Here is a 25,628-nt window from a genome sequence, read left to right as displayed (position 1 = left end):
AATTACATTATTACGACATTGTTTTATTATATTCTACACAATTTAATAATTATTATATTATTGCGACTGCTAATTTATTTAAGAATAACATGTGCATTAATTATGTTAGACAGATAATGCTTTCAATTCATATAAACATTTCGTAGCACTATTATTGAAATGCTTGAATTGAATTGAAAGTACCTTATTAAACTACAATTTTGACGTCGGTCGATGAAAGATTATGGTATACTTTTTTAAAAATTTATGGATTAAACAATGTGGTTGAAAAAAACATGATCACTAGCTAAGAAGTAATTGCTACCATAAAAAACAATTATTCTCTTCGACAAAAAGTGCTTACCGTGGGTGCGCTAGCAGAATCTGAAGTCGAATCGTCGTCCTCGGTTGTAGAAGCAGACGATGGCGTTCGATTATGGGGGTATCGTCTCCAACTGCAATTGCTGTGCGAATATTGTCCAGCCGTAGAGTTACTCTCAGATACTTCGTGCATCAAGGCAACCAGACGACTCCCGATATGGTGCATTACTTTGGCGATAAGAGGTGGACTGCTGTGAGGTGTAGAGCTGGTATCACTGGCTACATTGTCCCCGGCCATTTTCGTAAAGCTTTGAACAAGCTTCTGGTAAACGAAAGCAGTATCTCGACCTAGGCAACTCTGCTGAGATACAGACCTAGCCGGAGTCTCTCTACACTCTCCAGATCCACGACTTTCATTTCGGCCAACCGTTCCGTTCGTGTCAAACTTATTTATTATCTGCTGGCAGCTTTGGGAGATTTGTTCTTGAATAGCGGATCGCTTACCACCGGCAGTTGCACCCTCGAGATCCGAGCTTGTATAATCCGAACTGTCATACGAATCTGACCAAGTATCTTCGGAACTCAAGTATTCCACGATCTCACGTACTTGTTCATCCCGGATACCTGGCACTGTCTTCATTAGGCGCGTCAGCTCGTTTTCAAAATACACCAATTGCGGTGGCTTGGTCCGATTCTGGGCTTGCATATAGCCACGCATCTTTGAGTACCCGGAAAGCCGCGGACTAGGAGTGGGCGCAGCCGAAGCCGTACTGGATGTAGTGCCACACGTCTGACTAGACCCGTTCGAATTAGCTACCATCGTTTTAAAGAATTGACGCATTTTTGACATCATCAAATTCGTTTCCTCGTCACTTGACCAGTTGTTAAAACTGTCCTTGCGCGAAAGAGAAGCGTTCGGGGCCGCAGGCTCTAGCTGTACATCCATTTTGCTTAACCTGTCGCGTAATCGCTGGCTATCGAAAATCCGACCTTGCACGTTTGATTCTTTTTGACGATTCTGATGATCTTGACCAGAAGGCTGATCGCCAACAGTTGTTAATCCATTTATGACAGTTTGGACATCATTAGCACTATGCCGTGGCGGTTGTAGTAAGAGATCATCGCAGCTTCCAACGAATCCCGAATCTCTGGACTGTTGTTTAGATTTAGTGGCACTCACATCATCCTGCAAACCCTGGTTACTTTCGATCTCTGGCTGAGGTGTTTTTGTACCCTCCTCTTCCGAGTTGGCATTCGCATCGGGATCTTCATCCAGTGCATCCCTAGGCTCCGGAGTTTTATTTCGATCTTCGCTAACGCGTGGACTCTGCGCACCGGGATTTCTGGGCTTCTTTTTCTTACGTTTAACGGTATCGAACTGACCATCTGTTCCGAAAGCCGGGGTAGGATTGTCCTCGATACCATCCGTCTCTGTTGAGGAGCCCTCTGATTGGGATTCTTGACCTTCTACGGTTGGACTAGCATCCTGTAGAGTATTTTGTGAGTTATGCGCGAGCGCAAGAAGATTGTCCAGAGAAGAACTGTGCGATCTGCCGGTACCACGAGCACGTACTAATCGCTTTCTACGTTGGGCCTCGGGGCTTGGTCGTCCTTCAGAATCGCTACCGACAGACCCATCTGAGTCTCTCCTATCTTGTTCAAGGCCGAGAAACTCACCAAGGAAATATTTTTCGAGTCTCAAAGAACCAGGGGGGAAATCGGCGTTACATTTTTCATGACTCACAATCTGAGTAGGGTCTTCCCGTGTCAATGAATCTAAACCTTCGGAGAAGATGGACGAACTTTCGGACAAACTGTCGACTTCACGGAGGCTGTTAGCCGTAGCGTCGACCCCGATTCCAAAGAACAAATATTTATCGAGTTCAGATGCTGAGGCGGAGGCCAGCCTTCGCCTCCAGCTAGCATTTGTATGTTCGCCTTCGCTCTCTTCGCATGATTCCTCAACAATCGTATGTAAAGTAAAATCGATCGCTTGACGATGATAACCGCGAAGTTCTTCTTCACGATCACCAAGATTGTTCGCAGCTTCATCTTCAGAGCTTTCTTCGGTAGCGGTCGTTGCGCTTTGTTCATCCTCATCATGAGAAATCTCCTCTACCCACGAGTCGTCATCAGCCAAGCCTTCCTCGAGAATGAGAGGCCCGGCGCGTTTAGGTATTTCATAAAGCCCACAGTCATGAGATATTGACGAAGAAAGCGACGATATCGTCAATTCCTCATCTCGAGTAGGTAAGTGTCCAGAATTTTTCATTGTATGCTTGCAAGTATTTTTAACGGACTGCACATCGTCACTCTCACTTGCACTTCCTACGCTTAATCCACTATCCACTTCAGTCTCAGGATTCGAAAACAAACGCTTACATGGTAGTGGTTTTTTAATAAACCCGAGACTGACATTCCTCCTAAAAGAAATACGTAAATTACTTCGTGGGAGTACATTAATTTTTTTATAAATCTACAAAAGGTGTTCTTTGAAAACAAATTTTATAAATAAATAGATATTAAAGTTTTTCATACTGTATTATTAAAGAATATTTAAAGAACTTTGAAGTACAATACAAAATATAATTAATATAAATATCTTAGAAAGTCATTATTACGTAAATAATGATGTAAACACTAGTTTTAATAAATTATAAAAAGTAAGGATTGAATATTATTGTTAAATATGAAATTGTTCTTTTTAAAAATTATAAATTGTAGTTTATTGAAAAAATAAGGACTAGGATTTATTGCACAAGGCAGTCAGAACGTATTTTTAAGAATTTTTTTTATGTAACTATATGAATATATAAAGGCTTACATAACACCGTGGCAAATAGATAACAATTGTTTTAGCAGAATAAATATTCTAATGAGTTTAAAATTTCAAGATAACTGTTAGTAGTAGAGCACCACGATGCCGCACTCATAACTTTCACTAGGCTGTAGCTAAGGATTGCGTTATTACCGAATCACTTCCTGGCCGGACTCAAGTGCCATCTGAAAGTATCCAGTTTGCTCGAATTGGGGCTGAAGAAGGGTCGTTGTGTCGGAGGTTATAACATTTACTGGCTGATAGGCACCTTGAGTTATCATAACGAGACTCTTGTACTTGTTAACTTGATTAATGGCGTTACTATTGATGCCACTACTGCTGCTGTCATTATCGTCTTTCTCTACCTCTACCTCTTCCTCTTCCTCTTCCCCCTCTTCCCTCTCCTCCTCGACAACTTCCTCTTTCTCTTCGTTATTGTTATTGTTCTTATTATAGCTCTTATTATTATGGTTGCTGTTGACATTACTGTTATTATTTTCGTAATTGAAGTGTTCTAATCCAAAATTAATATTAGAGGCAATCCAATCGCGGCGGCACACGGGCGCGGGGGGCATTAAAGTGTCATCTTTGTCGGAGCTCTCTTCCCTTGGAGTGGGCGTGCGCCATTCGACTACGCGATATCGCGGATCCTCGGTACCTCCTCCCACCTGTTTAAGTAGCCTACGCTCACCTCTCACCGAGTGGTTGCCGCCGCCACCGTCGCTGCTTTCGTCATGCGCAGCGACGTTTTTCGTCATGCATTCAGCGAAACACTCATCCTTTTGATCGCACAAACGCCCTAGGCCCAGCTCATTTGCGTTCTCCTCATCCTCTGGTTGCAACTCATCAGAATCCGTTGTCGCGCTCAATAGCGGATTCAATGAGGAATGTGATGAGTTTTTACGACGCTCCGGAGGCATAAAATGAGCGCAGGGCATACCTTTGATATCGAAACTCGCAGGGATCTGCCATTTTTTTCGCGATTTCGCCATCAAGGCCACACTATCCGAAAGGTTGACTTCTTCGTATTTCTGTTGAGACCGCGTAACCACTACGTACTCGTGCAGCTTACAGCTGCTATTGATAACACAACCGGCAGCGCTCACGCTACTCTCGCTACTGCCGCCACTCTCGCTTAAACTGGGACTCGCACTGCTTGGATTGCAGTTCTCCTGCCCCTTCTCTTGCAGCACCGCCTTTTCTGCCGTCGCTTTGTCCCCCTTCCCTGGTGACCCCTTCTCGTCAAGTGGACTTGAAGCAGCGAGCAACGCTCGGCCGATATCGTAGGTAAAAGAGCCGGCAATTTCAATGCTATCCTCGAGCTCCTGTATGCTTACCTCTAAAGAGTCAGGCATTACCGCCGAGTCATTTGATAAATTTTCCAAGCTCAATTCATCTTCATTTTCGTTTTCATCTTCATCAGCAATCTCCTCCTCCTTCTCTTCCCTTTCCTCATTATCCTCGGGTTCCTGTTGCAAATCTATCGACTTTTCACGACTGAGAAAGGGCTTCAGATCACCTTTTAGATTACTATCCGGATCAATAGATTTTACAGACTTGAGAAGTACATGATTATCTGAATGTTCTTGGATGCCGGCTAAGTAGATCTCGTTATATCCGGCAATCTCACGCTCATGATCTTGTCCGTTGATCCAGTAGCAATTTTTTGTCTTATTGCACTCGTCATCGTCATTGTCTTCTTCGAGTTGGCAAGACTTGTCCGATTTGTTGGAATCAAGGTCTATGTCCTCGTCAAGAAGACGAATGTGTCTTAACACAACGGGCTCTTGATCCACCCCTTTATACACAATTTTATTGCAATCGTCACGAGTTGAGTCCGAGTCTTCGTTGTCTTCAATGTCATTATCACTGGTAAGAGAGTCATCATTGACTATGAGAACGCGAGTAAAACGATGAGAAGCCGAGTCTTCCAGATCACTACTATCGGCTGAAGAACGTCCAGATGAACTTCGAGAATTTTGTTCCTGAGAATGTCGAAACATCCTCGATTGCTGTTGTACTGACTGCTGCTGATGTTGTTCTTTTTCTTGTTCTTGTTCCTTTTCCCGCTTCTGGTCCTGCTCTTGTTTCTCCTGCTGTTCCTCCTCCTTTTTCTTGCTGTCGTTCTCAATCGCAGAAATATTTGTTTGCTTCGTTCTTTCTTTCTCAACTTCTTGATTACATTCAACGTTCTCTTGCTTTTCAAATTCGATATCGATATCCTCCTCTTGCTTTTCCTATTGACAAAAATAGCATTTCGATTATAACAATAATAATTTAAGTGAAATTTTTATTTAAAAATTTTATTTAAAATAATAATTTTAATAAAAATTTAATTAAAAATACTATTTTTCTAAATAATCTAATGTGAGTGATTGTTTTGTAAATGTTTCGTGAATGCTCTTCAGTAAAATATATAAAATACAAAAACTTCTAGACATAATTAAATCTTCATTAATCTAATTTTATATTAAAATAGTTAAATTAATAATATAATTTTATTGTTAAAATAGTCATTTTATGACTTTAGTAAGCTTATTTATTTGAACTTATTTACTTATTTATTAAAAACTCGAAGAAATAAAGAATAAAAATAACTGGTCACTTTAAAATTTATATACTCGCTTTAACCTTTACAATCTATGTTTTTAATGTTTCGTATCTAAGATCTATTAAATTATGTATAATTGTATTAAGATTTATGAAAATAAAGCATATGCAGTCTTTTAAAGATGAAATTATAAATGCTGACTCACTTGGTGAAGAATTGTCTCTGTTAAAGGCGAAAGCTCTTTGGAGAAGATATTATCTTGAGTACAAAGAAGACTTGAAGGGTCGAAACTCGGGTTCCAGGAAAACCAAGCGGTGTCAGAGGGCTCACAACCTCGAAGGCTAAGCGGTAGCAATGGCTCAAGTCTCGTTTCTTGACTTATCATAGAGCTGGTAGCCGCAGCTCTAGCCCGCTCCAACCCAGCGAAATCGGTCGCCCAGAGAGAAGCTGGTATTGGTACTGGATAAGGTACTGGTACCGGGATTGGTACTGGAACTGGTAGTACTTTTGCGTTCTTCGAGCTACCGCAAGTCTGTGAATTGATAGTTCGGTTTATTTATAACCGATCCTATATAGTTTTCACCCTGATCTATTCCTTTTTTTTTATTACCGATAGTCTATTTTAAATTAAAGATATGATATAAATTAAAGAAAATTATCTTCATATTATTCTATAAAGAATGAAAATTGATGAATATTGTTGATAAAATAGTTTTCGAAGACTGTATAATAAAATATACATGCAAAAAGTTAAATTTTATTATTCAATATTCAGTAATTCAATATTTAATTTAAAAATCTATATAATAGAAACAAAGACTGGTATAGAATTATAATTTTAATAATTAAATTATTGCAATTTCAACATGATGAATTTTGTTCGAGCAATATAGTTAGCTACACAGAATTTAGTACTAAAGTACTTAAAGTACAATAAGTTACACTGTAGTTATAATTATACTTTGAATACATGGATAAATAATTTAAAACCATAATATAATAAAATAATTTTTTCACTTTAATGAATTTTATATTTGTGTAATAATTTTGTTTACGATATTTTTCATAAACGATAAAAATACACAATTAAGGAATGCATTCCGTATACATTGAATATGACCATTGAAAAAATAGTTTTTTTGGCGACGCTATAACAAATTTTATGAATTCTCGCATGCGGTGAATGACTTTTTGACGAACCTGACAGCAGGTGAAGGAGGAGGCCCTCGCAGACACAGGTCTAGCCAAGCAGCAACTCCAATCCAAGGAAGCGAGCTGTGCTTGAGCGTAATGGGCCGAAAAACTCGGCAACTGGGAAGGCAACTTCAAGGAATTACTCTCAAAGTAATCCCAGTCACAATCCTCAAGGCCGCCGGGCTGCTGATTTGCTAGAGGTTGACCATTCAAATAAGAGGAGCCTGAACAGCTGCTGTCAGCATCGTCTTCCTCACGACCCGAGGAAGAATCCGAACTGATAAAGACGAGACGTCGATAGTCAAAAAGTCCCGAGCCTCCGGGATCCTCTTCGCCACGGCCCACACCCGGAGGCCCGAGTTTACTGCATCCAACCACTTGCAATGCTTGAAGATTCTCCGGACCGCAGCAGCTACGTACATGAGACTTGCCTCGGCGCCGTTGTCCTGAAACAACTATCGATATCTAATCCCATTTTTATATTTCTTTTTCTTCTAGTTTATAACATGGACAAATCCTTTTCCTACATCCACCACCGTTGCTCTACCTTTCGCAAAAATTTTCAACCATTATAGGTTTGTCGTTTCAATAATACAATTAAAAACTAGAATACAGTTATGCACATTTTGATATATACAATAAAAGTATATATTCAGGTTTAAAATCAAAACAGGCTACGGTATGTACATATATGTATACATGAGTTTTCCTCCTTCCCTAACTCTCTCTCTCTCTCTCTCTCTCTCTCTCTCTCTCTCTTTCTCTCCTCCTCTCTCATTCTCCCTCTATTTCCTTTATTTTATATTATAGCATTAACTCGAGAACTTTATTCTTTACGATATAATCAAACGAATCAGTGTTCAGTAGCAGAAGTACAATATTTATTCGTACTCTTATTCATTCAAAACTAATCAACATTGATCTCTGTCATATATTTACATGAGTAAGACAAAAAATCTACTGTTAAAATATAATTTTACATTTACTAAAATTAATAAAATCTATACATTTTTACCAAACATTATATTGTACGGAAAACATCGAAGCAATCACGTAGCAGTTGGTGTAGCGGGCTTCTGAGCTACTTCAAATTACAATTGACAAAACAATCGATATTCAACGGCGACCAATAATCGGCATTTATAGCTTGTTGAACGTAACTTAATCAGCATTCAACAGCATTTAAAGGCTTATTGCCGTACCGATCACAGCATATGATTGTGACAGTGGTCGTACCAACGCTAATAAAAAAACTTGGATAACAGGATCCTAGATGTAAGTATCTCAAACTAACTTTGAATTAATAACTGTTTGTTAATAATAAACTAACCTGTTCAATGACACACGTGCCGATGACCACGTATATTGTGAGCTTCACTACGTGTCAAACTCAACGACTTGGATACGATTAGCAAGAAAATGTATCAGTTTCATGAATATCTCACAAAGCTAATCAGAATTACGACTGACCGCGAAAAACGCGGCAGAAAACCACTTGGCATCTACGATGTCCACCGACAGGGCGACTAATCGCGACTGCGCAGCTTGTGAATGCCTCTGCGCCGCTCTGCTAGCCAAGCTTTTATGTTACACGAGTATACAAGGGGTCTCTGCAGGAAACGAACCGTGAAACCCTTGAACGAGCTAACCGCGAGCTCGCACGAACACATAAAACGCATATACTTACACGCGCACCCAGTCACGAAACTGCTCATAGCTCTTTCATGTCTTTTTTCTATCTCGAGTACGCTACGGTTTTTATCGTTTTTTCTTTTCTTCTTTGCATTTAAAACTAGGAACCCTCGATACCCAACATCGGATCCTCAACCTAAGTCATCGATTGTACTTTCATTCACAATTTTTTCCCTCTATGTACTTCTCTTATTTCATCGACAACAGGAAACGAAAATAAGTAACATTATTCAATAAATATCGAATTTTTTTATTTACTTTTTGCACATTCCATTTATTTCTACAATAATGCTTAGCTTTTAGTTGATCTAATTACTAAAAATATTTTTGAATTTACCAAAAAAATTATCAAGATCGTAACCTTATTTTAATACCTAACTATACATAGGTTAAAGATTAGCTATATGTTTTCCACGATAGTTTCATTACACCTTATAGGTTATTATTTAGTTACTATAAATGAACATTTTAATGGTATAGAAATCTACTTGGGCCTTAACGCACATCTACATTAAAGTAGCTTAGAGAGATATATCACGTTACAGAATTCGATGTAGTTAATTTTTACAATATACATTCGCAATAGCTTTGATAATAAAAAAAAATTGAATACAAATGATAAAGTATAATTTAATCGATAAACATAAACAAGCTTCGGTTTTCACTTTTCTGTGTTTAGTCAACTTTACTAATTAATTTTAATAACATAACATACATACGTAAGACTAAAACTAGTACGCTGATACAGTTTAATATTTATTCATGTAAAAGCATTTTCAACAAATAATATTATTATATAAATGAATTAAAAAATCTTTTTATAATATGCGTCCTATGAATTAAAAACAAAAAAACATAATTAACTAATTATTTACGGCTCTAAAGAAAATAAAACAAAATATATCGTAATAAAACTATAAGGTGTATTATTTTAATACTACAAATTGTATGGTACAGAATAATTTAGAAAATAATAGTTAAATTAACGAATATAGTGAAATAAAAAATTGTAATGGAAAAGACCCATGAATAAATGATTATTACAAATAAAATGAAATAGCGAGATCTTTGTGAACACCCGGTATATAGACAGGTGAGCAGTGGACTGTACAGTAAAACAGAAAACGTATATGTACATATGCACTATTATTCTTATATCACGTGTATTCCGCTGGCCCTTTTGATATTTCTCCTGACTTCTTTCATTCTTTAGTTATTTGTCAAAGGTTCTTCCCCACACTGTCACACCCTCTCTCTCTCTCTGTTTCTTTTCCTCTCATTATTATCTTTTATTTTTGAAATTTAAATTAATCTTTTCAAATCACTCCTTTTTGGTAATATTTTTCATTATTAATTTACGTAATGAATTGAAAATTATATAGATATAAAGTACCATTAACTCGAACTTTTTTATAGAATAATAAATATATCACCACTCGTATTAACAAAAACAATTTTAATGCATACCAACTAAGAACGATGTTTAAGCATTTGATAATATTAGCTATTTCATGTATTAACAAATAACTGTCAGTATCCATATTTACCTCTTCTTTTAAAAAGAAAATAAAACTCCTTAATCGTGCGAGAACAAGTAGATAATTTTATAAATTGCTTTCACGTACAAATTATCTTTATTAATAATATACTTCCATTACTGTTAATATGTTTAAGACATAAAGTTAGAAATAGACTTACCCATTCATCCATACCTTTCGTGTTAAAATTGATTAGATGCGTAGACAACTTTTTAATAATTATGTAGCAAAAATAAATTCGCTAATATACGTGTAGTAACAAAAAATATCTGTATATTTATAAATTATATTATCACATAATAACCAAATATTTTAAGTAATTGACAAATTGAATATACGATAATTATAATTATAATATGCATATTTAAAAACCAATTTCGTTTTACCTACTTTGAAAAATGTTTAATAACTTCGGATCCACAAGAAAAATAAAAAAATACATGCTCCCACATAAACAAGTAGAAAATATATGGCGATGACTCCGGTCAAAAAGAGTTGCAAAATTCTTCTACATTCGACTCCTAAAATCGTAAACTCCTCCGATTCCATATTCCTTGCTATAGTATTTATTTTTTTTGTCAAGATCGCGGAGACAGTATGGGCACACACTGATTGCAACTCAACCACGATTTGCAATGAACTAAATAACGGGCTTCGAAAATCGATAAGGTAATAGTATACTATCGTTTCTCGATACCATACTCATGTCAACGGTGATTAATTCTTGGATAAAATTAATTAATTACTTCATAAACATTATTACATACACTTCTATATATTTATCATTCATTTAATTGGAGCTAATAATCGTTAAATATTATCGACTTACTCTGCAAAAAATATTATCTCTTCATTGTTAAGATAAATAAATATCTAATTTTCATCATTATCATAAAAATGGTATTTTTCATAATTTTTCATAATCACATTTCATAATAATACTACGCATTTAATTATACATTTGACAGAACAAGGGGGAGGATTCTCATGAATCCATTCAAGAGCAAGCTAAATACTTTTAGAAATTTTAATTACCTTGAGTATCGAACTGTCTCCGCCGCCGTAATATGACCCTATTTTGGGAGACTGGGCCAATTCGAGTGGGATCATGCGAATGCTCATCATGGTCATCTTCTCCTGCGCTCGTAGCACTGTCACGCTGGAATACCTCGTCGCAACTGCTGGTCGAGGGCACAATGCCACCTCTTCCAAACAATTTCACGCGCCTGGCAATATCCACATAGTTTGATAATCCAGGTTCGCTTAATCTGCTGGATAAACATTTTACATTCAAAAATAAAACTCTAGTTACTTATATAACACAGTGTATATTCGATATTAAAATTTAACGAAACAAATATAATATTTCGTGATTTCATAAGCCTGACGGGTCAATAGTTCATCAAGAAAGGTTGATTCAATAGAACATTAGAAATTTGAATTAAGTTAAACATGGATTGAGCTAATATTATAAATTCGACAATTTAATTATAAATATGAATATCAATATAAATCAATTATTTAAAAATAAAAAAATCATCTTAAGTGACACCATATAGATTGCTTTTCAATAAATTTACTATAGTTATATGATAAATTTAAAAACAAAGTTAGTATATTTGTAACTACCTTAAAATATTTATTTATTCTCACATAAATTACATAATCTAATAAAACAATTAATATGAAATTTTCCTATTAATTATATATAAAAAATTTTCAGCATTGTACAATAATCAATATGCTTAAATGTGCAAACTTACAAATGTGCAACATTATAGTAAAATTATAGATATTTGCACAAAAAATCACTAGTAATATCACACAGTCATATTTATAACAAAATAATTAAATAATTTAAAAGGTAATTAAATAAAAAGAATTAAAATAGTGTAATAAAGAGTAGTAATAATAAATAACTTATTAATAATGATTATTATTAAGTTTATTGTATTGTTGTCTAAAAAAACAATGAAGATATTTGGGCTTAAGATATTTTTAAATGTAGATAGTATTTAATGTTTTAAAACAATACATTTCTTTTATAAAAAATTTCAATATTTTACAATTATAAATGTTGAATTAAATAAATATTAAAAAAAAAAAAATAATTCAGCATTAAATTTGTTAACGTATATTTAAAAAATAATTGCAATTTAATAAAATTAGTCATATAATAATGCCAATAAATATTTACAAATTGAGATGAGTTAAAATCATAATAATAATAAAGTTGAAGATATATAAGTCTAATTATATGACTGATTTTTATCTTTAAGAATTAACGAATTATTTAACTTAAATCTACTTTTAAATATATCAATTTATAAATATACATATTTCAAAATTAACCATATAATAAATTTATATAATTTGTTTACATAGATTAAATGTACATTTGAATATTCAGATATATATACATATATATATATATATATATATATATATATATACATATAAAGATTTCAAAATAACTCAAATACTATTTATAATAATAATAGTATTTTGTAGTAAGTTAGATTAAAATAAAAGGCGAAAACTCATGTATTAAATACAACTAAATAAAGCATTAAGAAGCGTAATCTAAAAATAAATGAATTTGGACACTATAATAGTTATGCTTTTAAAAGTTTCAAAATTTACCTGACACCTTCACTACCGCTACTTTCATATTTGGCACTACTGTTTGATTCTCTACGAGTTCGAGTTATAGCATCGCGGATTCTCTGAGATGCCAAACTTGATTCTCCTTTTTCACTGGCAGTCTTACGAGGCAAAGCTGGCGTTGGTTCACTCTCGCTTTCTCGGGGGCTATACTTTGACGATCTGGTACTCAATGGACTTGCTTCAGGAGAAAGGTACTACAATAATATAAATTTTTTTTATAAATTACAGCATAGGTTTAAAATAAATTTCTATATTTAAACTTTGTATTTACGATTGAATATCGTCGATTTTGTGTATCATCTATGTCTTCATTGGAAAATTCTTCTTTGGAAAATTTATTCTTTATCTTTAAATGCAATGATAATTAAGATTAAGTACAAATTATAATAAGATATAGATATAATGAATACAAATATATTAACTAATTTTATTAAATTCTAGTCCATTTTTTTTTTAATTATAAGATTATTAATAAATAAGAAAAATTCTAAAATATTAAACTTAATTTTATTCCAAGCAATTGTAATAGTTAAAACGAATAATAGCAATAATATTAATTAAAAGTATTTAAGGTTCTCGCGAAAATAAAAAATCACTCGGTTTGTTGTTAGAGATCAGAGGTATGTATTAACTTACAACAGGTTCGTCGATTTTTTTGCCAACGGCCGAGTCCGATAATCTTTGTTTATCCGCCTCTTTGATACAATAATTAATATCCTGAACGATCTCTTTAGTGGAACCTAGACTCTTATTGTCCACATTAGTTTCACTTGGCTCAGAAAAATCATCAACGATAGAAGCCTGCGGTGCTTCATCAGTTACATCCCGAGCATTGGCACTCTCCAAATCTGCATTTTGATAGTTTTCTCCATTCACCCGAAAACTCGACTCATTCGCCATCTTAAGGGACTTTATTTCGTTCTCATACATGTTTACCTGTCCTGCCTGTGAACATTCCCGTAGTGGAGCTTTATCACTACACGACTGCCTACTTAGTCTGAAAAAACGGGTATACATTAAATACAGGCAGCGTTTTAAATTAAAAGAAATTATAGGAAACTTCTGCTGCAAAGAATAAGCATCTTTGAAATAAGCAAGAACTCAAATTAATCTTACGGTGCAATGACACTGCCAAGATTCAAATTACTTTCATCGAGACACGCCGTCTCTGCTCGGTTATTGCGACGAAAAAATTTAAAAACTGGCATGAGTTTAGCTTCTTGCATATTTTGCTGTTGCTGCTGAGGTTGCAATTTAGATGCTACAGCCAAAAGTTGAATATCGTCTTTGCTATCCTGACGCTTCAGCTTGTCCTCTTTATTTCGCGATGATAGCAATTTTGGTATGAAACTCGGAATATTAATATCTTCCCGACTGCGACGCAGATCGTCTGTACTATTACGATACCTATGAACAAAAACAATGAATATTGATTTAATTCTGGGCTTTTTACATATGTACCCTCATTTTTCGATCCTCTCATATTACGAATAAAGAATATAATATTATAAATATTTAACTTATTCTTAACTCAAACATTCATTTTCCTGTCTATTTCTATTATCTTTTTAAGTATTTAACTAGATCATGACAAATGAATGGGCATTGAATCCAATAAACTATCAAAACTGTATTTAAGTTATCAGCATGCTACGGGATATATTATTATTTAGGCTTAAATATTACATAGAGAAGTAATTTTATTAGTTAAACAAATACATAATATACGAATAAATTTAATGAAAATCTAATAAATACTCTTTCGATAGATTATAAAGAGACACATAAATTTATGTATAACCATTTATATAATAATATAATATAAGCCTTAGCGTTTGTTGTTACTTACATGTTTGAAATGCCTTGGTTTGAAAAACCATATCTACAATTTAAAATAAAAAATAAATAAAAAATTTTAAGCCTGTACAATTTTACCTCTGAGGTATTAATGATCGTTTAGGCGATTCGTGAGAATTACGTATATCCTCGAATTCCTTCGAGCTTTTGCTACGGAAGATGGGTATACTTGACTTTTTCGTATCGATCTGCTTAGATAATTTGATGGTAGACCTTGGATGCTTGTAAAAAGTCTCCGCAGGAGACTTCTTGATTTTCTTTCGATTTTCCTCATCGAGATAATGGCGACGCCTATTAGGTAGACTACGGTATAGTCGGAACTCGGCCGATTTGCGATCCGTTGGCCAACGCGCCGGTGGACCTGTTATTATTGCATCGTAAATTATCATTTTGTAAACATAACTTGGAAGATACAATGTTTCCACGCTTTTAGTAAGTTCGTAATTTTGTTCGAGTAGCTACAACGATTACATCAGCAACTTTTTTGTTACGAGCTCAATTATCAATGATAGAGATAATAATAAATGATCATATATATATATATATAAGAATAATATCAAGTATTATTACCATTTATTGTCCATGCACGACGTATGCTGTATTTTAAAATGTCAAAGGCCGATAAATAATTGTCCCTTCCGGTTGTGCTTCTCCACTCAGCCGACACGTAACGAAAATCCCTGCATAACGAAAAAACTTATTATAATTTTTTAAATTTCAACCTATTAGAAATTTAAATATTCATTCTTTCATGATTGCTTCACTTCAAAAACAAACAACAATATGTATACATTTTTACTAATAAAAGCAAAAAACATTTAATTGTTATAAATTACATTTATGATGAAATATACTTTTTTCATTTAATATTTTCATTTTTTTTTTAAATAATAATAATAATATTAAAATATACGCACGAAATCTTGTGGCAATAGGAACAGAGCCAGTCGGGGCTCGCGGAGTTGCGGAGTTCGCGACACTGTCGACAGACTCGATGCTTGCACCGTGGACAGGAGGCGCCGGTGTTGTACAACCTACCAAAGGCGGCGCCGCACCTTGCACACCTACGGCCCTGTTGCTGTTGTTGTTGTTGTTGCTGCTGATAGTGTTGAAGATGGGAAACGGCATACCCTCGCCATTTGGTTGCCTTCCTGCAACGCGAACCGCGATTAGCGAGTGCACGAACTCGAGAAGGTGACCGATATCGACCTTTTGTTGAAATCTGGCGATGGTCGTTGCTGACTCATACTTGAAACGGAGATGTGACATCGCGACTCATTTGTTACGTGTGCAAAAACATTTCGCATTGTATAATAACCGAGTGAACAAACAAACGAGAGAAAGAAAAACGCAGGGGAAGTAAAGGGAGAAAATGTTTTACTTTCGTTGTTATACCGTCGTTTCGTACTAATGATAATTATTAAGACGTGTTTACGAGAGCATAGCGAAAGCCAAGGAATAAACCAAGAGACCGACTCCCGAGGACCAGCGTCGACACAGAATACCGATCTCTTCGTCTCTCCTCTCCGCAACACCCATTCCTCCTTGTCCACCAGCGGGGGCGTTCCTCTCTCCCTTTCTCTCTATCTCAGCCTCCCTCCTTCTTTCGCATCCGACCCCCAACTTTCTTATAGCATTACTATTTATATTATTGTTATTATGAGCATGAAACACCTACATACGTGCCCTTAAAGAAAAGTGATTGTATAATTTCTATTTGCAGATGTCATACGGAAAGAGGATGTGGGATGGTGCATACGTCGTTTATCGTCTTGATCGTATCAATGTGCTCACGAAGAATCGTTAGTGAGACACTTTCTTTAAACGTTAAGCGACCGATCAAACATAAAAGTGGAGACTAGGCATAACATTTCATCTCAATAATCCTCTTCGTAAGTAATGAAGTTAAATTTTTAAGAGAAGTGCACGCAGGATGTACAAGGGACGATAACTCACTTCTTGAAATTCTCGTCACAACGGAACGTTATCTGTTGTTCAATTATAAATTAAAATTATTCGAATGTATGTGAACACGTTAGAACTTGATACCTATACCTAGTTACGCTTCTTGAAAAAGCACGGGGATGAGACGATAAACATTGGCAATCTTCGAATGGTATATTACGAGAATCCTTGATGTAACAAATACATTTTCTTGTTTAGTTTAATTAAACAATTGTAAATAAAATTGAATCATAAATTTAAAAAGTATAGGTCAAGAAAAATTAATTCATACAAATGATACTTTAGGTATACATCATTACCAAATTATCTTTAATATTATGTAGTCTTACCTACATTTTGAAAATTGCCATAGAACTCAAAATACCGTTTTAAAGCCAGGATATTCGACTGATATTTGCAATAGTAATTGAATTTATTAAGCATTTGATACGTTTAAAAGCGGATAATCGGGACAATGTTCTTTTCATTTTTTAGCGTTGATCGGTTTCGCAAAAAATACTAAAGTTTCTCGGAATTAGATGTTCTGTATCCGAGCTGAATTTTTCTGAAACTGTTATAAAAACCGAACGTGCAAGCACACGTGAGACACAAAACGTACATGTTATTTGTTACTTCCACGTGATCCAACTCTGTTTTCACAAGTTTTTATTTCTTCTGTTGATTTTTATCGTTAATTATAGATCTTACTATAAGGGACAGTAGGAAATTCATTTATTTACAGTGCATGTAATATTTACGTGCACGACATATTGTAGCGGAAAGGAAAGCACAAAGGTTTACTAGATACAGCTTTGATATGCTAACCATCAGGTCAATATTTATATTTGAATTGTTTTAATAATTTTATTTAATTGAATTACAATTGATAGATCAAAATTAATAATGTTGAAATATAAATATCTTTAACATAAAGCAAACATAATTGAAAACAATAAGATTTTCAACGGTCGATTGAAAACAAAAACCTGTAATATTTTCATATGCTTATGTATAATTAATTATACAAACATTATTAAGAATGTTTTTAAATTATCGTTCTGATATCTTCATTCCGCATTCAGCGTGATAATTAATGTTCTAACTAACAGTGCTAAGCATTATTAATAAAGTAAACAACATAAACAAAATTTATTTATTATTTATGTATACAAATATGTGTATATATATATATATATATATATATATATATAACTATTTATGTATGCATTCAGACGTAAAGGCGCAAAATGAATGCATACTTTTCATTGTTTCATATAATCACAATATTGTGAGGAAAAACAAATAGACAATATTGAGCCCATCATCATGAATATAAAAAAATATAAAATAAAAATAAAAAACAGCATTGGATTGAATGCTGACGAATTAACAAATTCAGGATAGGAACATCAATATAGTTTGCATTCATTGAACAGGAGGCCGGTTACCCTAGCTTCTTTAGGGATATTTCGAGGATCGACCGCGTGGACTCAAGCGCAAATAAGGAAGTTATGCGTGCACTTCGCTCGTGTCAACGAAAGGTATCACATTCGACATTCGTGCGTATCAAACTTATAGTTAATTCGGAGGCAAAAGTACACGAAAGTCAGTGACGAGCCACTGAGAAACGAATAAAGAAAAAATAAATCGGCATGTCACCAAAGGAAGGGCTTTCCGTCTGCAGGCTCTTAGCCGTTGCAGAGCACGAAGTCAACAACAGGGCAACTTAATAAGCACGCAAATAGCACCGATATGAGAGCCAACTATAGGGAGCGAGCAGCCGACTTTCACTCAGCAAACTCCAAAGACGACTGACAGGCGCCGAGTACGCGACTACAGGCCAAATAAGAAGTCTAATAAATAAAACGGTTGGATCGACTACAAGAGGTCGCCAAGCCCCCGTTTGTTTTCTGCCCTCGCACATTCGCCGAGGATGAACCGGGTCGGCAGGTAAATTTGACAGAAATAGACGAGGCGGAGCGCGTCGGTAACAGTGCGAACAAACCATACCCCAAGTCGAGGGTCTCTCGTATCGTCTGCTGCTGCAAGGCCATGGTCCTCGGATTCTCATTGTTCGACGACATGCCGAAGCCGCCGCCGCCACAACTTCAATGGATCACTGCACGCGTCGTTACTCGTATCCGAGCACCGATTGGAAAATTTTGATGCTGTAAGAGCAGCGCATCTTCGAGGTAGCACTGATATCCTGGAACGGATTGCGGCCTCAAGGCCGTTCACATCGGTGGCCCGCGAACGGCATCGAGCGTTCGTTAGCCAACGAAGGGTATACACACTTGGGGCTATAATACGACCCCATGCATACCGCGCGATTTCTCACCGATATAATTCTTGTGAAACTCCGCACTCGACCACTAGCTCGCTTTTACAGCTGGCCACTTGTTGCTGCAAGTACACGCTGTGAGACCCCAGTACCACCAAGACGCTGCCTATCGCTTCACTTGCTGCTCTCCCACGTCTCATTCCCCGTTCCCGTACTCCTTCACTTCGGACCTTCTTGCTTGTCTTACACACCTGCTACGGCGCATGCGCTCACAGTTTGATGTCGCCAACAATTTACTTCGAAGTCCATTATCCCCTCGTTAACTTGAAATTAAATCACTCAGCAGTTGAACATAATGTGACGATTTAATTCTTTCAACTATTCTAATGAACCCATTTTCTTCTTATAAACAAAAATAGATTATTTCTTTTATTCACTTTTTTTTATTTTAACGATGGCCAATGAAATTCAATGATATATTAGACCGAACCTTATGAAAGAAATTATACTTTCGCCGTCACGTAATAACTTTTTAAATCCATTTTATAATTAACAAGTATTTTTAATTTTTAATTGTGCAATTTTACTCTAGCCATTCATTCCATTATCTAACAGAGGATTCCATTATTGAACACAACTTTTACATAAATGTAATTAAGTGACAATACTTAGTATTAAATATATAATATTCTAAGTAAAAATCAATTATTGACAAATATATTAAAATCACAATATATATTATTTAAGGACAAATTTTGTAACACGACTCACTAAATTTTAATGTTATAATACATGGTTTATATGAGGTCAACACTAAATTAAGAGAAACTTTAATTTGCAAAATTTTTTAATAAACATTTTCAAGTCAATTAACGTAATTCGATTTGTTAAAGATGCTTTTATTAATTTCTATTGTTTTTAATTTTAATAGAGTTATAAGCTTAACAAATTACATCAAAAACACTATTAAATAATAAATGACACTCTCCACATTTTATATAAAACATTTAGACAAAAGTCTTAAGAGTTAATTTTTAGCATAACACTAAAGATTTAATAACTCATTAAAATTACTTGATACAACAGTAATATCTGTGTAATTAATTGTTATTCACAAATGCTCACAAACACTTACAATTATCTTCTTTTTTCACACTTTCACTTTCTAGTTCATAAAGTTTATAAAGGTGACGAATATCATTATTGTATTATTTATCAATTTTAATATTGATAACTCCATTTTTTATAATTCCGATACAATTTCATTAATTTATAATAGGTATCACCATTTCAAATAAATCATGTAAAAATATAAAAAAAAAGTAACCATCTACATTGGTTATATTTCTTCAATTATAAAAGTATCAAAAGGAAAATGATACTTAAATTTTCATTATGTTCAATAGACTTAACTTTAACACGCCTGAAAACTACATTCACTTTGCTTTTGGATACATAATTTACATTTGAAATTTCTCGGGAGTGACTAATAGTAAATGCAGTTTTAAAATCAACTATTTACTTTAAGCCAACAAATATACTGAAAAAATCATTGCTCCAAAAATTTCAAAATATAATATATTCAACAATTTATATTTTGTACATTACAAGAGTAGTTAAAAGAATAAGTATTCTTGTTTGATAGTTTGAGCAAATTCTTTTTCAGGCGTGATATAAATCAATGCTAAATTAACTGGAGCTTTTATTTATCGAGATTCTGCCTTTGTCTTTGGTGGCCTAAATGATTTAAATTTTTTTTCTTTTTTCTTTTTTGTTGGTCCTCCAGAACCAGATTGGAAAGCTTTCCAACTATCAACTCTGGATTGTCGGGATTCTTCAAAATTCTTTTGCCACTCACGTTCAAGAGCAGCTTGTGCTTCAGCTGATAATTCTTCTTCCATCTTTCTTTTTCGTTGTTCAGCATCTCGCATAGCCAACTCTCGCCTAGAAATTAAAAAATTTTTTATAATAATTATACAGCTTATTGATATAATGACATTCATTTTTTTTATATTTAAAACAAGTTTACCTTCTTCGTTCCATGTCTGCAAATAATTTCATTGTCATTACCCATACTGCATGTCGATATCCATCTTTTGTTTCCTCTTCTAAAATTGTTGCTTCATTTCCAGCTTTTCCATCTTTTCTGATTTTTTTTTTCTTTTCTGCAATCTATAAGATATCATTTTATAAATTACCAATAAGCTTCATTACATCAAATATTCATTTATTTTACTTGCCATATGATCCGTTCTTGCTTTTGCTTCTTCAATAACATCCATACATTTTGCTCTAGTTTCCTCACATTCCAAAGTCTTCCATGCCTTATTTACAACTTTACAAGTAAATATAAATTTTAATACTTAATTATTTTTTAACTATAATGAAAATAATACTTTGCTAACTTACTTTCAAAAGCCTGTTGAGCTCTTTCAGAATCATCTTGATTTTTGTCTGGATGTACCAATATTGACATCTAAAGAATAAATAACATTTGTTGAATTAAAAATTCACTAGTAATTTAAAAATTGTATAAAATATATATTAAATGCAGCTAAGTGTTACTTACACGTCTATATTTCTTTTTTATTTCATCTATCTCTGTTGTTGGATCAATGTGTAAAACTTCAAAAGGATTTAAATTAAAGTATGATGAGCCTGGTCTTAGCAACCTATCTATTTGTTGCTTGGGCGTTAAAACTGAATCTCTCTTCTCGATTTCTTTTACCTTTGTTGGTCAACAAATATTAAATTGGAATGCCAAAAATAGTAAGAATATATAGGTTAGCTTAATAGTAAGCTTAAATTAATTAAATTTGACTTTAATTAAAAAATCGTGTTGTCTCAAAATAATGAATGAATAAAAAAAGACTAATATCGTTTGACAAACAAAAACTATTTAATGTTATAATAATTATTTGTATGTGATGTTAAATGTAAATTAGAATTGAACTTTGCAAAAAAGATTTATTAAAATAGAGTAGTTTATCATTTTATGATGAAAAAAGTTTACATTGCACACCAATTTAAATCCAAAATTATCTGTATGAAAGAAATATAAAAGTTAACTTACCTCTGAATAAAACTCATTAAATTCATCCTCTTTCTTTTCTGCTCGTTCGACGGGTAAGCTCGAATTAGATGCTGCCATCTTGTCTTTGGCAATTCACAACTTAACAAACACCTGACTATCCGAATTTAACTGAAATCCACGAAAGTGCTACTAAAGTTTATAGTTAATATGGAATCATGGTGAAAAAAACATAGGAAGATTCTACAACTGCATGAAGGCATCGAAAACGTAAAATCCTTCATTGTGATTGGCTGCTAGAGTATTATTCCACTGTATCTCAAATTCCATCGTTTTTCAACTTAGAATTGTAGCTTTTGATGGTACCTTTTTCTTATGTATTTGAACTACTATTGGTAAATGACGAAAATAGAATACCAAAGGCACACATTGCGTTTCTTGTTTATTTAATTTGTAAAACGTACACGATGGCTTAACACATATTATAAACTTTTATAATTATTTTTTTTAAAAATAATTTTAGTGTGAAGATTTAAAAAAATACTTTCAAATAGGTTTTCAAGGTATGTACTGCATAACCAAAAACAATATTATTTAATAAATATAAAAATTTTATACTTTGTAGGTTAAGATAGTTTGAGATTCTTACCTTTTGTTTGCGTGATTTAAAAAAACTGTCGTTTTTGACGCTTTAATTTTATTTTATCAATTAATAAATATCAAGTATATGTCTAATTTTAATATGGATGAAAATAGTAAGATAATGGACACTCAAAAAAAAATTGTAGAACCATTGATAATAGTACCAAAACCCAGATCTCAAATACACCATCAACAGCAGAAAAATTCCAACTGTTCAACTTTTAAATTAGTGCCTGGAACATCAAAATACGCTGAACTTCTGCACGTTATAGAAGAACTAGGACAACATATTCGTCCCAGTTATGCAGGCCATCGTGGTTCAGCTGAAAAAATTAGACAAGGGATTATAAAGGCTCGTGTTCTAGTCAGAGAGTGCTTAGTAGAGACTGAAAAAAGTGCTCGTCAATAAAAGCAGCATTACCTCAAAGTACCTTATATTAAAAGTCAACCTTATTAATAAATACACATAAAGTATTTAATAATGCGCAATTCCATATATATATACTATTACAAAAAGAGATATAAAATTAATATTTTAAATCTATATACAGTAGCTAGCCTATAACTACCTCATTGAATGCAATATTAAATGCAGAAAATTTATAACTGCAGTTACATTACACTTGTTAAATGAACTTTTAAATATGAATAAATTTTAGCATATTTAAAAAGCACTTTTATATTATTGCAAGAATGATACATTTGACTACTAATCAAGGGACATGTATATTTAAAAATTTTATAATATAAAATATTTTTGATGCAATGAATGTTTAAAATATAAATGGACCTGATTAATTTTAAGATTATTAAGCAGTTAGATCTTATTGCCGATGAGTATTTAATAAGTATATTTAAAAAATATATAATATTGTAATAAATTCAATAAATAGAGAGTAGTTGCAGAATAATTGAATAGGAAAAAAGAAACAAAGCAAAGAAAATGCATTTCAATTCCTAAGTATTAAAAATAAATGCAGAGATACATTACAAAAATTAGTTGAAATAATTATTATTCAGTTATAAATAACAAATGTGTCTATTCCTTGTCTGTAGCATTAATTAAATTGTTTTAATTTATTATATAAATGCCATCTGTATAAATTTGTTAAACCTACAAATATAACAATCTTAATTTACAATCAATTGCTAAGTCTCTAGTTGTTTCTAAGTAAAATAAAATATAAACATCAATCGAATGCTAAATTAAGAGCATTTAAAATGTGATAAAAATATTATTTCATTAAAAGAATTAAACACAAAGATTAATTATATTAATACCAAATGCGCTTGCCATTAGTATGTATCTTAAATATGTACTGCAAAATAAAAAAAAATTGTACAATTATATGTTAATTTTAATAAATTTGATCTCAACCATGTAATAAAAGACTTTTTTTATTTTATTTTTAATATATTTTATTCAAAGACGACAGTTTTCTAATAATTAATTTGACAAATAAAAATATAGTTGATAAATATTTATTTTTTCAGATATAGTATCTGTTACAATATTCTAAATGTTTCAAACCTTAGATACATTTGATACAACATTTTCTGCTGACTCTGTAGAATGGTGTACAGCAGAAGGTTTTGAAGATATTTTTGTATGTGGAACATATCAACTATTACCTAAAGCAAATGAAAATCTTATTGCTTGTAACAATCTTGAAAGAAACAAACGCTTAGGAAGAATTTATTTGTTTCGAGTAATTTCAGATAAAAATTTATTATTAAAACTTCTTCAACAACTAGATACAGTAGCTATTCTAGATATGAAATGGGCTCACATCAAATGCTTTGATAATAAAATTTTACTTGCTGTTGTAAATGCTAATGGATTCTTACAAATTTACGAATTAATGAATAAAGAAGAAAATTTATATTTAAGAAATATATATTTAAAGCTTATTTCAGAAATTTTAGTTAATGAAAGAAAAGATTTTGCACTTGCATTATCATTAGATTGGTCAACAGGAAAAAGAAATGATAATAATAATAGTGAAGTAAAAATTACAGTTAGTGATTCCCAAGGTTTTGTTTCATTATTTAGATTAATTGAAAATGGTATTGAAAAAATAACTCTATGGCCTGCACATGAATATGAAGCTTGGATTACAGCTTTTGATTATTGGAATACTAATATCATTTATACAGGTAATTCAATTCAAATAACAATTAACAATGAAATATTCTTGTCATAAATAGTTTTCGTTTTTTAAATGATAATTAAAAATATTTATTTGACAGGTGGAGATGATTCCAAGTTTTTATGTTTCGATACAAGAATTGGTACTACTTCACCTACAAATATAAATTTATCTCATAATGCTGGAGTTACTAGTCTCCATTGTAATGGGAAAAAAGAGTTTTGTTTAGTTTCTGGAAGGTAATTTTTTTTTAATTCTGTAAAAATTACTCTACTGATTACTAAACGAATAAAATCAAATTTATATTAAATGATTTAATATAAGAATATTAACACATTTAATTTCAAATAAAATTTTGTGACATAAAATTGAAAAAGACAGCTCAATCAATCATATTATAAAAAATATGCATATAAAATTCATATACCTACAGGCATATATAAATTATCGTTCATAAATAGACATCCATTATTGCAATGAATTTATTTCCAAATTTTTCAAGTAATTAAAATTATATTTCATTTTTAATTTTACTTCATTGTCATATTAGATATCATTATATGTTAGAATATATTTTATAAATTTATAATTATAAGCAATTTTAATGTTAAATAATTTTTAAAACCTATTTGTATAATAAATTGAATTAAAAATAGAACAAAAAAATTTTTTCTAAATTATAAAGTGTAAATAAAGAATATTAATTCAATGCGTCAATATAATATAATATCAAAAATAACAATTATTTAAATTATTACAGTTATGATGAATTACTAAGAATTTGGGACTTGAGAAACCTACGAAAACCAGTTACAGCTATAAATTTACATGGTGGTATTTGGAGGTTGAAATGGGATCCATATGAATCTAAACATTTGTTGGCTGCTTGTATGTACAATGGGTTTTTCATTGTCAATTGTAATGATTTGAAAATTCCTAAAATCATTGCAGAGTACAAAGAAC

At 32.8% G+C, this 25,628-nt stretch overlaps 4 protein-coding genes across 4 annotated transcripts in view; 2 read left to right on the top strand and 2 right to left on the bottom strand.

Moving 5' to 3' along the window:
• The window catches only part of LOC105366490 (uncharacterized), a 28,130-nt gene extending 8,868 nt beyond the window's left edge, over window positions 1–19,262 (bottom strand). The window contains exons 1-13 of the mRNA XM_011504948.1: window positions 18,572–19,262; window positions 15,535–15,768; window positions 15,188–15,297; window positions 14,696–14,978; window positions 13,877–14,167; window positions 13,397–13,757; window positions 13,032–13,106; window positions 12,737–12,954; window positions 11,129–11,361; window positions 6,870–7,309; window positions 5,875–6,201; window positions 3,272–5,355; window positions 344–2,723 (exon numbers count right to left, since the gene is read on the bottom strand). Coding sequence (XP_011503250.1) covers window positions 344–2,723; window positions 3,272–5,355; window positions 5,875–6,201; window positions 6,870–7,309; window positions 11,129–11,361; window positions 12,737–12,954; window positions 13,032–13,106; window positions 13,397–13,757; window positions 13,877–14,167; window positions 14,696–14,978; window positions 15,188–15,297; window positions 15,535–15,768; window positions 18,572–18,645 — 7,110 coding nt within the window. The 5' untranslated portion in view covers window positions 18,646–19,262. The remainder of the gene's footprint in view (window positions 1–343; window positions 2,724–3,271; window positions 5,356–5,874; window positions 6,202–6,869; window positions 7,310–11,128; window positions 11,362–12,736; window positions 12,955–13,031; window positions 13,107–13,396; window positions 13,758–13,876; window positions 14,168–14,695; window positions 14,979–15,187; window positions 15,298–15,534; window positions 15,769–18,571) is intronic.
• A 922-nt stretch (window positions 19,263–20,184) lies between these two features.
• LOC105366442 (dnaJ homolog subfamily C member 8) lies at window positions 20,185–22,167 on the bottom strand. Its single transcript, XM_011504893.1, has 6 exons — window positions 21,916–22,167; window positions 21,412–21,570; window positions 21,252–21,318; window positions 21,083–21,177; window positions 20,872–21,014; window positions 20,185–20,786 (listed from the first exon to the last, which is right to left on the bottom strand). The coding sequence occupies exons 1-6, from the start codon at window positions 21,991–21,993 to the stop codon at window positions 20,549–20,551; spliced, it is 780 nt and encodes a 259-aa protein (XP_011503195.1). The 5' UTR covers window positions 21,994–22,167; the 3' UTR covers window positions 20,185–20,548.
• A 336-nt stretch (window positions 22,168–22,503) lies between these two features.
• LOC105366441 (cyclin-dependent kinase 2-associated protein 1) lies at window positions 22,504–23,493 on the top strand. Its single transcript, XM_011504892.1, has one exon. The coding sequence runs from the start codon at window positions 22,601–22,603 to the stop codon at window positions 22,922–22,924; it is 324 nt and encodes a 107-aa protein (XP_011503194.1). The 5' UTR covers window positions 22,504–22,600; the 3' UTR covers window positions 22,925–23,493.
• Window positions 23,494–24,007: 514 nt separating this feature from the next.
• LOC105366440 (diphthine methyltransferase) overlaps window positions 24,008–25,628 on the top strand; it is a 1,788-nt gene continuing 167 nt past the window's right edge. Inside the window, exons 1-3 of the mRNA XM_011504890.1 lie at window positions 24,008–24,672; window positions 24,766–24,904; window positions 25,426–25,628. The exon at window positions 25,426–25,628 is cut by the window's right edge and continues 167 nt beyond it. Coding sequence (XP_011503192.1) covers window positions 24,036–24,672; window positions 24,766–24,904; window positions 25,426–25,628 — 979 coding nt within the window. The 5' untranslated portion in view covers window positions 24,008–24,035. The remainder of the gene's footprint in view (window positions 24,673–24,765; window positions 24,905–25,425) is intronic.

This window comes from Ceratosolen solmsi, unplaced genomic scaffold (genome assembly GCF_000503995.2).
Source record: "Ceratosolen solmsi marchali unplaced genomic scaffold, CerSol_1.0 scaffold4, whole genome shotgun sequence".
Lineage (NCBI taxonomy): Eukaryota > Metazoa > Arthropoda > Insecta > Hymenoptera > Agaonidae > Ceratosolen > Ceratosolen solmsi.
This window is presented reverse-complemented; position numbering and strand designations above follow the sequence as displayed.